The sequence below is a fragment of the Parambassis ranga genome, chromosome 24 (genome assembly GCF_900634625.1).
Source record: "Parambassis ranga chromosome 24, fParRan2.1, whole genome shotgun sequence".
Taxonomy (NCBI): Eukaryota; Metazoa; Chordata; class Actinopteri; family Ambassidae; genus Parambassis; species Parambassis ranga.
In genome coordinates this window covers 4,649,964-4,665,834 of record NC_041043.1, presented here as the reverse complement: position 1 = coordinate 4,665,834, position 15,871 = coordinate 4,649,964, and the positions used below count along the sequence as shown (strand labels likewise).

General features: G+C 41.2%; 2 protein-coding genes across 4 annotated transcripts in view; one reads left to right on the top strand and one right to left on the bottom strand.

Moving 5' to 3' along the window:
* Positions 1–291: 291 nt before the first annotated feature.
* Positions 292–7,269, top strand: LOC114428325 (reticulon-4-interacting protein 1 homolog, mitochondrial-like). Its single transcript, XM_028396624.1, has 9 exons — positions 292–911; positions 993–1,144; positions 1,874–1,942; positions 2,241–2,365; positions 2,835–2,883; positions 2,996–3,132; positions 3,589–3,772; positions 5,251–5,346; positions 6,566–7,269. The coding sequence occupies exons 1-9, from the start codon at positions 617–619 to the stop codon at positions 6,764–6,766; spliced, it is 1,308 nt and encodes a 435-aa protein (XP_028252425.1). The 5' UTR covers positions 292–616; the 3' UTR covers positions 6,767–7,269.
* The window catches only part of LOC114428323 (beta/gamma crystallin domain-containing protein 1-like), a 23,394-nt gene continuing 14,739 nt past the window's right edge, over positions 7,217–15,871 (bottom strand). For 2 of the 3 annotated variants that reach the window (XM_028396622.1, XM_028396623.1), the window contains 10 exons: positions 15,699–15,844; positions 14,034–14,160; positions 12,738–12,767; positions 12,496–12,608; positions 12,028–12,160; positions 10,804–10,943; positions 9,098–9,221; positions 8,857–9,015; positions 8,093–8,249; positions 7,604–7,692 (listed from right to left, as the gene is read on the bottom strand). In XM_028396622.1, the coding sequence (XP_028252423.1) occupies positions 7,604–7,692; positions 8,093–8,249; positions 8,857–9,015; positions 9,098–9,221; positions 10,804–10,943; positions 12,028–12,160; positions 12,496–12,608; positions 12,738–12,767; positions 14,034–14,160; positions 15,699–15,844 (1,218 nt within the window). Of the gene's footprint in view, positions 7,693–8,092; positions 8,250–8,856; positions 9,016–9,097; positions 9,222–10,803; positions 10,944–12,027; positions 12,161–12,495; positions 12,609–12,737; positions 12,768–14,033; positions 14,161–15,698; positions 15,845–15,871 lie in introns of all 3 variants that reach the window. The other variant, XM_028396621.1, reaches the window with a different exon arrangement.

The following is a 15,871-nucleotide window of genomic DNA, read 5'->3' as shown; positions in this document are numbered from 1 at the left end:
TGTCAGTACAGAACAGTACAGGAGTCTATCTCCATTATAGAAAACATTTAAAAAAAACTAGAATATATTTAAAGACTTATCTTATCTTATCTTATCTTATCTTATCTTATCTTATCTTATCTTATCTTATCTTATCTTATTATTATTATTATTGTTATTATTATTATTATTATTATTATTATTATTATTATTATTATTATGGTATAGTGGTAGTGTATACGTCACAGTCTATGCTCTTCCACTATTGGCCAGAATACGCACATTCTGCGTTCTCATTGGCTGCTACTGTGAGTTCAGAGGTTAAATTGTTTGGTAACTTCTTGTTATGTATCTAGCTGTAAAAAAATGCGCTTTCTGTTTATTTGTGGTCCCGTATTTCATCTTTCAGCCTAATGTAGTGGGACAAAAGTGCACGGCTGAGTTTTGTCGCTGATTTATTTAACCTGCTGTGTACGTTTATGTGTGTGTTTTGAGCGGTGACATTCTGGACATGCTAATGTTAGCTGTGTAGCTACCTAGCGTGGCAGCTAGCTGACTTGGTGTAGTAAGTGTTCTAAATGTCATGTAGTGTCGTAAACTGATCTTGTAGGCATATTTAGCCGGGGAACACATTTAAATGGGGTCTGTCAGCGGTATGGCGTCAACTAGGTTCATTTGTTTGCTCAACGCGAAAGCAGCAGGCTCGACCACAACATTAGCAAGAGCAGGGTGCAGTGTGTGCTTCAGGAGAAATGTCTGCAGTTCACCTTCAAGACTTCAGAGCATGTCAGCCTGGGTCATCGATCAGTATGGCACTAATGGGGTTCTGAGGTACACAGAGGAAATGACCGTCCCTACAGTTAATTTTGCCAATGAGGTGATGATTAAAGTCAATGCAGCCAGCCTTAACCCACTAGATGTATCAATGAGGGGTAAGTGTGCATCTAATGGTCATCATAAACTAAGCAATAGTGTAGGTAGTTTTGTACTGGCTTACTTTTTCCCTTTTTTAGGTGGATATGGAGCTAAAATGCTGAAGTTAAGGAGAGATCCATTGTCTGTGATGGACAGTGGTAGTGAGTTCCCTCTGATTCTTGGGCGTGATGTGTCTGGTGTGGTGGTGGACTGTGGATCTGAAGTCACCCATTTTAATCCAGGAGATGAGGTATGCAACTGCATGTCCCTATGGAAGATGCACAGATTGCATGTAATAAAGTGTTGTGTCTATATTATTAGGTATAGTTATATTTTTATGAACTATTTAATTGGAGTAGATCAGAGTGGAATCAAAATGCAGCAGTGTTTTCCTGGAAAGCATTTTACTAGCATGTATTTCCAAATATGAAAAGTAGTAATGCTTTAAATACAATGTAGCTGAGTGCAACTAGAACACTAATGGTTGCCATCTCAGCAACATATATTAACATTTCAGTGATAATTTTAGATGCCTGAACTCTGAAAATTATAAAGAATACAAAAATGTAATCTTACTATTAATCATTTCAATATTTGCTACTCTTCGCTACTTTTTTTTTTTCAATTGTGGTATCAGAACTATCCACATATCTCAAATTTCACAGCCGTTGTCTTAAGGTCTGAGTTATTTCTGCTTGGTCATCATTTCACTGTGACTAGTAACACTGTGTGCTATTTTACTTCATTACTGTGTTCCTCCAGACAGAAATGTAATTATGCAAATTCAGCCTAAAGTGAATGTGATTAAATAACAGAATAATGCCTCATTACAAATTTCCACATGTGCTATTGCAGTAATTGAGTTTTTGGAAACTCTTTGGAAATGACTAATGAAAAGACATGATAGGATAAGTTGCCTCAGATTCAGTTGCCTTCAGTTGAGTTCTGCTAAGCATGTCATGTCATGTTTGTTCTGCAGGTTTGGGCTGCTGTTCCCCCATGGAAACAAGGCAGCCTGGCAGAGTTCGTTACACTAACAGAGTATGAGGTGAGCTGAAGAGAGATTTTTTTTTTTTACATTTTACATTCTTGGTGTTTACTTACTTGAGCTGAATTTAAATAATTTGTTTAAACTAAAAAAGTAGTGCACCCTCTAATGTAATCCTACAGCATAACAAATAATTAGGATTAAGTTTGTTTTGTAGCAGTAGCTGCAGAGGCAGCAATTACAGGGAAAAACATATTGCCCTGCTTTTCCTGCTGCACTGTACTTCATGTATTCAGGGACTCTGAATTCAGCTGTTAATACATTTTTAACTCTTGGCATTATCTGTGTCTTTTTGCAGGTTTCTCATAAACCAAAGTTATTGAGTCATATCGAAGCAGCGTCTATCCCCTACGTAGCCAACACTGCTCTGTCTGCACTTGTTAACGCAGGTGGTCTTTGCAGAGACAGCACTTCAAATAAAAGGCAAGATCCTGGATAACCTTGTAGTCAACCCCCCTTTCACTCCCTTGTCTTATATTCACAGAGCATATGTGGAAGTATAAGAAGTGCAACTCCTCAATTTAAGGCTGTAAGCCTTGAATTAATTCTCAGAGATTTTTATTGTGCTCACTTACTGTTGAGAAACCAGTCATTCTGGTCCTCACTTTAATGAGATCCTTTTCAACATACCCATCTCATAAGTTGAACCAGTCCTGTATATCACTCTAATTGGCATCAAAAGGGTTTTTTAAATCATGCTTTTTGCCCTGTAGACTGTACAATACTTAACCCTATGTGGAACCTAATGGAACTTTCACTCCTCCTCCCCCTCCTTCTAATGTAATAGCTTCCAATCTTCCAAATCCCCCCCTCGAGGCTTCCACTTCTTTTCACTTAAATGAGTCACAGAGTAATTGAATGACCCTCTGGTTGCTGGCGTTTCTCCTCCTAGAGTTTTGATCACTGGAGGATCAGGAGGCGTTGGAACATTCGCTATTCAGGTAAGGCAAAGTCTATTCCTGTGACTGTATTTGACTCTTTGAAACCCTGCATGATTGTAAGGCTCCTTGCTGTGTTTATGTTCCTGTTTTCTTTCTCTCTGTGATCTGCCAGCTATTAAAAGCTTGGGGTGCCCACGTAACTGTTACCTGCTCTCAGAATGCTGAAGGCCTTGTCAGAGGGCTGGGAGCCGATGAAGTGGTGGACTACGCAGCGGGAGATGCAGCCGAGCAACTGGAAATGATGGACAAGTAAGAATTGACTGAAAAATTGTGCAGTACATCATGTGTCAAGTAATCAGGCTGTATTTTTTTTTTTTTAAGATTGGAGCAAAATGTTCCCTGCTAGCCACAACCCCAGAGTCTAATGAAGTGTCATTAGAGTCAGTGCCAGTCCAATAAAGGTGCTAATGAAACTGAATCATCTACGATTGCTAAAATTCAGTATGCACACCCCTCTTCCTCTTAAACACCCCCCCAAATGTGGTAAACATCTTCCTGGCAGCCTGGTACACCTGCTCACTGACTCACTTTCTAGTTTCCATGGAAACCAGGGCTTAAGGTCTGACTGGCTGCTGTTCCCCCCAAAAAAGTAATGCTTTAAGACTAAATTCTAGTACTGCTTTTATTAAACTTATTTGTTAGGAAACATGTGATCAAATGTGTGTTTTGGTTTATGTAACTGATCATTTTATCTTTCACAAAAAGGTTTGATGTTGTTTTGGACAATGTGGGTGGAGATACAGAGCAGTGGGTAATGGGTCTGTTGAAGCCCTGGTCTGGAGCAAAGTATGTCACACTGGTAACACCTTTGCTCTTCAACACCGACTCCATGGGCTTGCTAGATGGCATGTTTCATGCTGGCTTCACCCTGCACAACAAGGCCATTCAGGTAAACAGACTTCTCTATTTCAACACTAAAATGAACAAAGCAGCTGTGAAAGATTCCCTCACAGACAGAACTGTTCCTACTGGGTTTTTTATTTTTATAAAATGCAAAACCACGTATGTTTCCCTCTGAACCAGTTAGCCTGGGTGTGGACTACAGGTGCTTTCCTCAGTGGCATGGAAAAGAGATTATGTAAAGTGGTTTCACACCTGTTTTAGCTAGTTGAAAGGTCTGTTGCATTTTATTTCCATTCAGTTGATCAGATGAAACAGGGAGGAGACGTTTGTGTAACTACTTGACTTAAACTCTAAGCATATCCACCCTTTGCTAAGATTTATGCTGGGGCTTTAGAAATACATGCTGTTGTGTGTAATAAGTCTGACCATGTGCAGACGGATAAAGTTTGAGTCACAGAGTTTGTGTGAGTCTCTTGTTGTTGTGTGACTCCAGCTGCCCTGTCAGAGGGCTACCTGTCATGAGTGGATGAGAACAGGGTGGAGCTGCTGCAGACTGAGTCAAGTTGTCCTGGGCTGCGTATGCACTGGTGACAGCACAGCTGGCAGTGTTTGTATTGGGCGTGTGTGGATGAGACTGTATGTGAATGTGGGCATTAGATCCGATGCAGTGTGCGTGTGTGTCTGTGCGTGTTTTCTGCTGAACCAGCTGTATTTGGATTGTGGCTGACTGTCTCCCCCCCCGACAAATACCAGTGTTTGTGTGTTTCTTGCCAAGCCTCCAAGCCCCTTTGTCCAGAGCAGCCAACTGGTCAGTTTGGTGGGGCTCTGCTGCCGCAGTCACACCCTCTGTGCCCAGCTCTGGACAGCACATATTTTTTTTTTTATCTGGAAGATCATGGTGCAACAGAGCCCTCTGGTGTTCAATGCTTTCTCAGCAATGACTGATCATAAACTAATACGTTTTACCAGAGCTAGAGAGGTGTGTCAAAGTGTCGCATCATCAAATACCAAGTGGTGTCTTTCTTCAATCAGATATTCTGCATTTTTCCTCTAGCAGGGAAAGCATTGATAAGACTACCAAACTATAGGAATGCAAACATAAGAATGTACAATATTGAATTTTTTTCCTGATATCTGATAAGTGTATATTGATGCAGAATATCAAGCCTCTCCTGCAGTAAAATAATTGTTCTGCCTACTTCCTGATGGTTGACTGGAAGCCATGATGTAATTTCCAACATGATTAGTCACTAGTAGCTGACAGCATAACTGTCAGCTTTTAAGAACAACCTAATATATTAAATGCATTTGCTACTTAAATTCTTGAGATTTAGATTTTATTCTATTTCTCTATAGTCTTGTGTAAATAATGCTGATGTTTATAGAAATGTATAGAGTAATTTCTGATTCCTGGGGTTCTCTGTTTGCAGATGTTCTTATGTCCTTCCTTGTATTCACTTGTGCACAGTGAGGTGCAGACCTGCCTGGCTTCTAATTACTGCCTCTGCTCTGTTTGTCTTTCAGAATGTCATATCAAGTGGTGTCTTCTACAGGTGGGGGTTTTATGCTCCTGATGGACCAGCTCTAGATGAAATATGCAAGCTGGTGGATGAAGGGAAGGTACTGTATTCACTTATTCACATCGGACATACTTGGCATTCAGAACCATTTGTACTGACAGAACACGAGGAGATGGAAATTGTCTTTGCACTCCAGTCACAACCTCAGAGATCAACACAGTGAATATGAACATGCCAGGGATTCCATACATGCTTCTATTCAAGTCTCCTCTGTGGCTTTGTTAAGGGGTGAGCATCACACTCCTGCTATGGTGGTTGGTTGGCTGTTGGGTGATTGAGTCAGGCGCCAGGAGACAGTGAATGGGTTTTTAAACTGTGCTGAGCAGCCATTCGCAAAAGCGTGTGGGACCCCCGTCCTTTTGTCCTGGGGCTTACAGCAAGCGGGACACTCAGACCAGTGGCGGGAAGCCTTGGACACACAGCATCACAAAACACACACGTACACACATGCGCTCCCTCTACTTGCCCTATTCGCAGTCAGAAGTGCGGATGGTTTCCAGTGACGCCACTGCACTCCCATTCATTGTTAACGACAAGAGATGCTGACCAGAATAACAAGCCTGGCTGCCTGTGTTGTGGGACTAGCACAGAATTGTCCAGCCTCATCACATTCTTAACCCCTCCCTCACACTCCTACATTTGCAGCTATGAAAGCAAAGATGATGTAGCAGTAGAAGCTGGTATCAATTGTCGACTCTATTGTTTCACATTAGGGGAAATGTTTAAGGCTCAGTCTCAGACTATTGTTATTGATAATAGTGCATTTATTTATTTGTATGATTAAGAGCAGATAAAAGACCATGTTTCCTGTGGGCTGCAATACTGGTGTGAAAACAGAGAAAAACAAATCCTAGAAATGTCATACAACAAAGAAGATCCTGTAAAAGATATGAAAGTTGTTTTTGTCCATTGTTTTTTGCTTTAAAACGCCGCTGTTCTCTTGGCCAGATGTATGAAATGTTGTTACTGTAGCAGTGCAGGACTTCACAGTGTGGTTGAAAAATGAGCCAACAGTGACTGTAAAGACCGCCCTAACACTGTCTAAGGTTCACAGAGTTAATGCATTGTGGTTACCCCATCAGTACAATTTAGAAAACACACATTGTGGAAGAAGTATAATATAGATAAATCAATTAGATATTCTGTAATTGATTTAACCATCAAACTGTCCATGCTAATTTGGCTGCCAGTAACACTAGTTTTCATAATCATTTCTTAATTATGACGCACTGATATGTTTTCTTTCTTCTGTTTCACAGATTCTGCCAGTTGTGGAGGCCCAGTTTCCATTTACCCAGGTGCCCCAAGCTTTTCAGAAGCTGGAGCAGGGCCACGCCAGAGGGAAGACAGTAATCAAAGTGGCTGAAGAAGACGACAGACAGGCTGAGGAGCTGGCGCAAGACAGCAGCCGCACTGCAGAGTCAGAGCAGGAAGTGCAAGAAACAGCCAAACAAAACTAAAGAGATAGAATGCCAAGTACCAAGAGTATTACTTGTGTGATCCATCTCACCTTTACAAGGCTGCTCTCTTAAGCACTGTTATCACACAGACAGGCAGCAAGTCTGTTGATGCTGCAGACAAAAAGGGGGACTTGCACTTAAAATGGGAGCATGCCAAAGGTTGTTGTTCTCTGTAGTTTAAAGGTTACACTCTGCTGTACTGACTTGACATTTTCAGAAGGTGCTTGAGTTATGCTGCATTCATGTGATGGTGAAGGTACTATAATTACCAACACCTGACTAATAATTACCATTCAGGTAAGGATCCAGCTTGCTGATGGCTGCAGCTTTCCCCAAATGCAGCTGCATATTCAAGCATCTTGTGTTGTGGATAGCATAAACAGCTAAATCTTCTGTGCAATGTATTTAATAACTTTATTGACAAAAAAATAGTTTTATTATTCTGAAAACAAAACAGGTCTGTGTTGTATAATTTTGATTAAACAAACATAAAAGACACAAGATATACAGTAATTTTTTGTTGCATGCAGCCTTAGTGAGGCATCTTTACCTTGACATAAAAAGCATTAACACTGTTTTAAGTTACTTATAATTAGGCAGAAGATTTCAATGAACTGATAAAATATAAACATATACTTGTATTTCAAGTTCAGAGTCCACTGCTTGGTATGTTCAGTGGGTGTTAATACATTCTGTTCTCTCCATGTTGACCTCTTCATTGGAATTATTTTACAGTTCGCCTGCAGCAAAAAAGGATCAGACCCTCCAAAGACGTACCGCCTCCTCGAGTGTCCAACAGAGCAACATCGGTGTCTGATTATATCAGGGTTCATGTTTTCATATAATCTCCACATCCCACCTTTGTTGTAGTTTATTTGTATTGAGTGTGTTCAGGATCACCTGGTTTTTGTCATAGTGGTGGCCACCTGGAAGAGACCAAAGTTTTCTTATTGGTAAACAAACAGATTTCAGGATGTCATACTCCATAATAATACATATATTATGGATAGAAGACATGGATAGTATAATGCGTTTTTATTGTAGTGAGTAACTTTGCTACACTAGTATTATTTTGTCCACAAGGTGTCACTAATTGACAGCAAAGCAAACTGCACACACTTGTAATGTTGTGCAGGTCATGGACAAAACTCTTTGCTCTTCTTAACGTATTCACAGAAGAATACTGTGGTTTTCTATAGGACAATAACTGCATCTTAAAAGAGCAGAGAAACTTCCAGAAGAGTGGTTGTACATAAAAAAAAAACTACTACTACATTCTGTACCAAACTCAGTTCATGTGCTCATGCTTTAAAAACCACATGTTACCTTTGGTTTCCAGGACCAGATCAGAGTTAAGGGTGTAGTGGATGAAGCCCTCTGGGGTGATGCTCCACAGGTGGGTGTCAGTCTCTGGGCTGAGTCCCACACGGCTTCCTGCTATCAGGACACTGCTGTTGGGTCTCAGGCAGCAGTCCTCCAAGAGCTGGAAACAAGGACAGGAGTGAGACAGGTATATGGTTCAACTTATATTTATTGTATAGTATAAGCCAGTGCTTAAGCTTAAGCTTAAGGAGTCTTTTTTTTCTTAACACTTCTTCTCATCAGGGAAATCATACAGCCCTTTTGTTCTGTTATTTTTCTGTGTGCTGCTTTTACTGCTTCTATGCGCCTTTTTTTCCTGTGTGCTCTGTCAAGCACCTTGGGAAGATTTGGTTTAATTAAAAGGAAATCCATTGACTGTTAGTGTGGACAAGTGTTAATGTTGCCATGTCAACCTTGGTGTGCACTAAACAAACATCCCAATGGCATCCTGTTCAGGGGTGTCAGTCAAATTAAATACAGATATCTGTATCAGACCAAAGATGAGTTACATTACCCACAGACAGGATGTGATGTCATGCAATAGTAGTCTGCTAAGTTAAAAAAAAAACGTAACAACGCAACCATGGAAACAAGGTAGTGAATTAAACATTTGGTTTGTGTTTGGAGTACTCTCTTAATGTATGGGGCCACATGTAGCTCTGCACACAGCATTGTTCGGTAGACTCAATGGCAAAAATCCAGTTAAAAAAGGCTGAGTGCGTTGGTACCTTGCAGTGCAGATGTCCATTCTGGTAGAACCAGATCTGCTCCAAACCGTCCATCTCCTCCATTTCTTGAATCCGCAGCAGTTTGACATCATCCATGTCCCCGGTCACTGACATCATTAGCCCCGTCTGCCTGTTCCTTAATCGGAAGTGCACTTGCTTCTACTCAGAAAACAAAACAACATATAAAGAACTGATGCTTGTACAAACAGGCAGTCATTTTCACTTTGTGTAGACATTCCACCTGTAGGAGGGGACGGAGGGAGCCGATTTTCTGCCAGCTGCTAAACTTGCGCCAGTCGAGTACCTCGCCGGGTTTCAGCAAAATCTGAGCACCTCGATAGTTGATTCCCTCATACAACACCCACCTGATAGTGAAGGAAAGACAAACACAGTCACATCTCACACATTCAACAAGTGCTGTAAAAACACTCCCTCTTTAACGGTTGAACTTTAGCACTTCGATTAGCCTGACTTAATTAGTCGCAAGGTAAATGCTGCTCACAGTCATTATTCCTGCCTGAAACAGATGTCTTTTGTTTGCTTTTTAATGTAAAATAGTGTGTGTGGGAGTTACATGCATGAGCAGTTCAACGCTTTGCAAAACTTTTCAAAACTTTTGTGGTATTTCTGCTTTGAGCTTGAAAACAGCAAGTCAGCACTGAGTCCAGAGCAGTGATGGCTGTCATCCAAGAATGTGCAGCACCGCCCTGTTCACCTGAATGGTCGTCCTCAGACTGCTAGCTCTTCTCTGAGATGTAGAAGCAGCAAAGAGTTTGGTGTCATCATCCACTTTATGTACAAGAAATAATGGGATGTGCTCCAACTGATAAATAGGGTAAACACATTTCAATCATCCTTCACACCTGAGTCTTTATGAGCATGCACTTAGAAACCAGTTAACCATAAAAATTCCTTACATATTTTTCTCTCTCTCATTACTTCTCTTATGTAAATAAGAAAGAGGCATTTGGCTTATAGTTCAAAAGAGTCTGATTAAAATTCCTAAACTTCTCTGAGGCTTTAATGTTACTCAATCTATCAAGGTTTTTTTCCTTGTGGGCACATTATATTTTTTAGCTCTGTCTTCCCGCCGCACTTTGCCAGAGATAATCTTTTAAAATGTGCCTAGCCTCAACACCGTCCAATTTAGCTTTGACACGAGATGTTGCTTTTAACTGCGGTCCCAGCGGCTGGGCTCTCTCCTGCAGGCGGAATGCCACTCCAGAGGCAGGCTCTGTCTCTCTGTGAGCCCTTTATTTTCTCAGCATGGGCTCACACCTACTGTCTGAATCTGTCACATCAGCAGCAGGTTTCCATCACTGACCAGCAATCTGTCAGTAAAGCTGTAATGTACGATGTGCTGACCTTACACTCTTGGCATCCAATATTTCTGAATCTGTCATGCCTAAAATGCCGTCATTTAAAAAAGTAACTGCAGGAATCCATATTGACTTCTTATACGGAGAGAAAGTGCAGTTCTAGTCAGTGTAAAGGTAACAAATGGTAATTTAAAAGAACAGAAAGATGGACATTTAGAGAGAACACCCTGTTGCGTCGTTTATTGTCTGGAAAGCCTTGGCCTTTCATTTTAAGGACTCTGCTTCGTCTGCTGAGATATATCTACTTTGCCATCTTGCCCTGCAGGTTATTATCAGCAGGGGTGTGGTTATACATACATAAAAGGACTATGAAATAAAAAAGTGAAAAAGCTTCAGAAAATATATGACGCGTCAACAACTTGACAGATGAAAACAACAGGGATTTAGACGCAGAGCGGCTGAGCACCAACAGACCGCTGAAAGATGTGTGAAAAACAAACACACTCACAGAGAGAATATTATTCATGAGCCTGACAAACACATGCTAGGAGTAGCACTTGACGTCGGCCTGCTCTTTCACATTCCTATAAGGGTGAGTGACAGCGCTGCAGTGCTGTAATGGACTCACATGCCGCCTTCCACCAGCACGGACTGGACTCGGCCACAGCCTCCAGCCAGCTGAAGGTTGACCGACCCCTCTGTCAGAAGCACTCTCTTCCCCCGCAGGCCACTGCGCTCAAAAAGAGTGATAGACGGTAGTGAGAACTCCTGCAGAGAGAGGGAAAGGACAGGTACATTAACAAATGGTGAATGCGGCAGGTTGGAAAGGTTATGTTGAAGTTGCCCTGGTAACAGTCTACACTCAAACCTTTGTGCTTCCTGACATTTTTGCTGTCTGGTGACTGTAAAAGGTGGGTTGTTCTTTCGATAGACACTTTTGGAGAGCAGGAGTGACACATTTAATAGTGGCTTTAATAATGGAAGAGGACAGGTGGTGGTAGGAAAAGAATTGATCATTAATTCTTTTGGTTGTTCACATAAGAACCAGCAGTGCAGCCATCGCAATGCAAACATGAACGGCAGGATTTTAACTGTATTATAGGACAAGCTCAGGTATCAGAAAAAAAATATATATATTGGGATTTTTTCTGTCTTCTGCTTTCTGCTTTTGTGCTGCTTCTGTCCTCTCAGTGTGGGGTTTCACACACACAACAAAGTTAACAAGGTGTAAATAAAGGTTAATTGCGGCTTACATAGAGGTTTTCCCAGACAATATCTTAAGATTATGTCCAGAGGCCAGTGTTATATCATTGCTATAGAAAGTAATGACTAATGTGCCTGTTTCTAGCACTTTCAGTTAACAAAATGGCTGCAGGAGTCTCAGCCCTACCACTGCAGACTCCTGCAGCCAAGTTGTAGATAGATAGATTCTTAATAAAATCCATAACAAGGAACTGTGTATTTTATTGCAAATTTTGTTTACAGAACTTGATAAGTTGCAGTTGAATTGGTCATAGAAATAAAACTCGATTTAAAAGTAAAATGTGGACTAATTCCTGGCTGAAGGAGCAAGCTCTTTCTTTGTGTCTCCTAACTCTGGCTCTTAAGCTGATACATTTATATTACCGTAATTTATTTTGACACTTCTGCCCAAAATGAATCTAAGCCACAGTAGATCAGAGAGAAGTCACTCTCTGCTTTTTCCAAAAAGAGTCACCATCTTTCACATTACACAAGGAATTGTTCCACTGTAATGTATTGTAATTTAATATTCTACTGTCTCCAAAAATAGCCTGTTTCGTTTTAGGCTTGGTGCCTATAGGTGAAAGCAGAACCAAGGAGATACACTTACAAAGCCGACAGTCTGCAGTGACAGGATGGAGCCACTGGCACTGACACAACCCATTGCTCTCAGATCAGGATAGCTCCCTTCTTCTAACACGTACATCTTGCCAGTGAAGTCCTGGCCTTCAAATGCCAGCCAGCTGAAAGATATTAGCACACACACACGGAGGAGAAATCATGCTCATATTCTGGATTGAATCCTCACCAATAGCTAAAGTTATATATTCAAGTTTGGGGATGAGCAGCAGTCCATGTTTGTATGTACAGGGGTAAGTAGGCTTAAAGAAAATGAATGCTGCATTCAGACGCTGCAGTAAAGATTTCTGTAATATGAGAGATTCAATCACAACAGATCACCTTGGGAAATATATAAAAAGGTTTTATGGAAGGTTGCTGCAAAGTACTTCAAATACCTGCGATTCTACTTATAATTCACAAAAGAGCCTCTTTCTCCATTAACTGCAGCATTACTCACCTGCCAGCCAGAACCTTACAGGAGGCCACAGAGAAGCTGTCCTGCAGGGAGACAGCGCTGTCCTCTAGAGCGAGGACGGAGCCCTGAAAGCCTGGGTCAGAGAAAAGCTGCACCTGCGGCACACACACACACAGACACACACAGCGAGACAATAAGACTGAGTCATCAGCTCTGAGTCCCCCACACACCCCTCAACAGAAGGAGGAAAAGATTACAGAAATATTTCTTTTTTTACGACCTACCTTGAACTTGGTTGTGTTCTCAAAATTGTCCTAAAATGAGTTAAAAAATAAAAAGATTGATTTGTACCAGCAGAACACAAAAGAAGTCATTTACTTCACAGCAGTGTGCCTGTAATTCATCTAAAGATAAATTAATGACTCTAATAACTGGAACTCCAGCTTAAAGAGACAGTAATGTCTAAAACACATCTTAATATTTTTCATGTTTTCTTCAGTGCTATTTATCTCTACAGATTCTGCAGTGCAAGCTCCAGCTGTGGCAGTTTTACTCTTCTCCATGAACGAGTGCTCAAAGTGCCAAAAAATAAATAAATAATTCAATACATTTTCAAAAACCCTGACCCAGATATTTGAGTCCAAAATACACATGGCAACCGTATCACAGAAATCATACATCCCATGATGCATGTTACAACTCAACAACAAGGACACCATGAATCACAAGCACCAGCCTGTCATCACGGATAGATGTATGACTCCTTATGTGCAGAGATTTGGTTGACAAGTGTAGTTTAGGTTCCTCACATGAAAACAGAGTGCCATCTAGTTTTATCTATGGCTAATGTGACCAAAAATAAATGGACAAGTTCAGGGCACTGCTCGTGTTGTGTGTTTTTTTTTTTTTTTTTTAGATCTTTACTCTTCATGCTGCACTCTGCTAGAGCTGCAGCTGATTATTGTTTCCATTAATAATCAATCAATGTATTCTGCTAGTTCACTGACAAACAAGTAGAAATGTTCCAGTTTCCAGACTGACAAGGTTCCACTAGGTGTCCACATACTTTTGTCAATGTAGTGTATGTTGGTTGAACTGTCCCTTTAAAAAGAGACCACACCACTAAAACTATATTTATGGTGAAGTGCATGTTTTTGTTACTATGGTATCTGTCAGGGAGTTACACTGTGTTCCATCCCAGCATGACATTGGGGCAGTTGTGGCCGATCACTGTAAGTTTGTCTGCTTCACAATGAGTCACCGTTAGATGTTTTCACTCTTAGTCTTGTGACATGTATTTTCCACTGCTTGGATCCTTGTTCTGCCTGTGAATCATGCTAGCTCTGATAATCTGCAGTATAAAGGTTTGTCTGTCACCCCAGAGGTTTCTGTGCTTCATCCTTAATTCTCTATGAGGATCGTGACTGGTCACATGCAATAAAATCACTTGGTGAGTCAAACTAGGACGGCCAGGGGAAGTGAAAATGGGCTCTTATGGTGATTTTAAAATGTCACCAAAGCATCCGCCTAATAACCAGGCTTTTTATTTTAATCTAAGCTGCCTGAGTCACTGCTCTTACCAGCAAGACTGGCATCGTTGATCCGATACAGTGCTGCAGTGCCCCCCAGTCCTCGGGGCTTCCGTACAGGCCTTTCTCCAGGATGTAGGACTCACCACAAAAGCCTGGCTCCTCAAACACAACCCAGCTGAGAAAGAATCAGAGTAGGAGGGGCTGGATGAGTGTACATTTCATTTTGAAGTGACATTTCAGATTCCGTGAATATTTTCCAGTTTCATTTTATTTTAATTGCTAGAGGAGTCATCTTTCATGCAGCCGCAGCTGCTTACAAGAACCACAACGATCCAGTGTTGTTCGTTTATTTATTACATGACACTATCTCTGCACTGACTCTTCTAGCTAAACTGTCAAGCCTTGAGTGTGTGTGTGTGTAACGTGCAAGCAATGGCAAACAAAAACACCGCTGAGTCAATCAAAGGCTCACAGGGGCAGCTGCTGTACAACATGGGCGAGGCAGTCTAATAACAGGCTAGCAGCACAGCAAGAATAACCATCCAGTGTTGTCATAAAGGAGCACATAATGTTCCACTGCACATTATTCACCACTGTGAGTCTTTCCCCCGGGTAGCAGCCATCAGCATTACATGATCTGCAATTCATTATTCTTATTTGCATCTGATTTGTTTATCTGTGTTTTTTTTTTTCAGCTGATTCTCGAATAAAGAAGGCCATCGTTAACAGAACGGTAACTCTACAGTGTGTAGGTGAAAAAACAACCACATTTTTTGGCATATTTAAAATTCATCTGCACTCTTGCCTTCAGCTTTAACCTCAAGGAAAAAGCAGTGTGAACAAAAGGCTTCTAACCTTCAAAGTAAAAGTTGTACCCAGAAGCTAAAAATAAGCCACTTGAGCTCAAAGTTTTAGAGTCACAATTGTAACAGAGACAGCTAAAACACATTCAAAGTCAAAGTTGCCCACAAGCTGCCAAGCCAGGAACAAAAACAGCTTGAGTAGTAAAAGTTTCACCCACAAACAAAAAGTCTGCCTTCACTGCCTATTGACAAGTTATTCAGGTTACGATAATGTGATCGAATAATGACGGGTCGTTACGCTGCAGCCAAATCTTTGTTTATATTCCACTGTCAGATAATGGAACAAGATAACACTTTGTTGTGCTAAAATCGCATTGTAGTTCTTCATTCAGTGTGACAGTAACAGCAGCTCACACATCGCACACAAGACTCAAATAAGACAAGATCTTGTTTGTTGTCATTATACACAGTGAATGCTGCAGAATTATCTTCCATCTACATATATAACAGACAAAGGTCACCGCATACTATCTGAGGTGTGGCCTACTAAAACATTAGTGAACCAGGTAGTCTGTCTCGACCTGTCAGCCTGGGCGTGGCAGCCTCACAATACGCACTCTGGGAGCAAAAAAAGGCAGCAAAACACACACACACTTCCAGAGAACTGTAGTTCCAACGCATTATCAGGAAGGAAAACATCTTAAACACACACGCCAACCACACAGGTGGTTGTCTGCCTGGATGGGTGGATTAATTCATGGGAAACATGCAGTGTAAAGACAGCTGAGGAATTTAAATTTCATTTCATTACCAGAAGAACTACATGCCCTAACCACATCATTTTCAATCGCCTCTCACAAAACAGTGAAGCTCAAAGTATAATGATAAGAGTATAATATGTGTCACTTACACACCGCCGATGACATCAATAGACTGAGTCTTCATGCCGTAGCCTGTGTCGTCCATATTAGTGACAGGCACGGTGAGGTCAATGTTCACTCCCAACTTTCCAAAATCTCTGTCGCTGAATAGTTTGAGGTGAGGAGACATGAAATCCTGCAGTGGGGAGAGAAATTGGACGAC

Coding starts and splice junctions, on each gene's coding strand:
- LOC114428325 (XM_028396624.1), top strand. CDS start 617: ATGGGGTCTGTCAGCGGTATGGCGTCAACTAGGTTCATTTGTTTGCTC. Junction 1,145..1,873: donor ATTTTAATCCAGGAGATGAG/GTATGCAACTGC, acceptor TTTGTTCTGCAG/GTTTGGGCTGCTGTTCCCCC. Junction 3,773..5,250: donor TGCACAACAAGGCCATTCAG/GTAAACAGACTT, acceptor TTTGTCTTTCAG/AATGTCATATCAAGTGGTGT.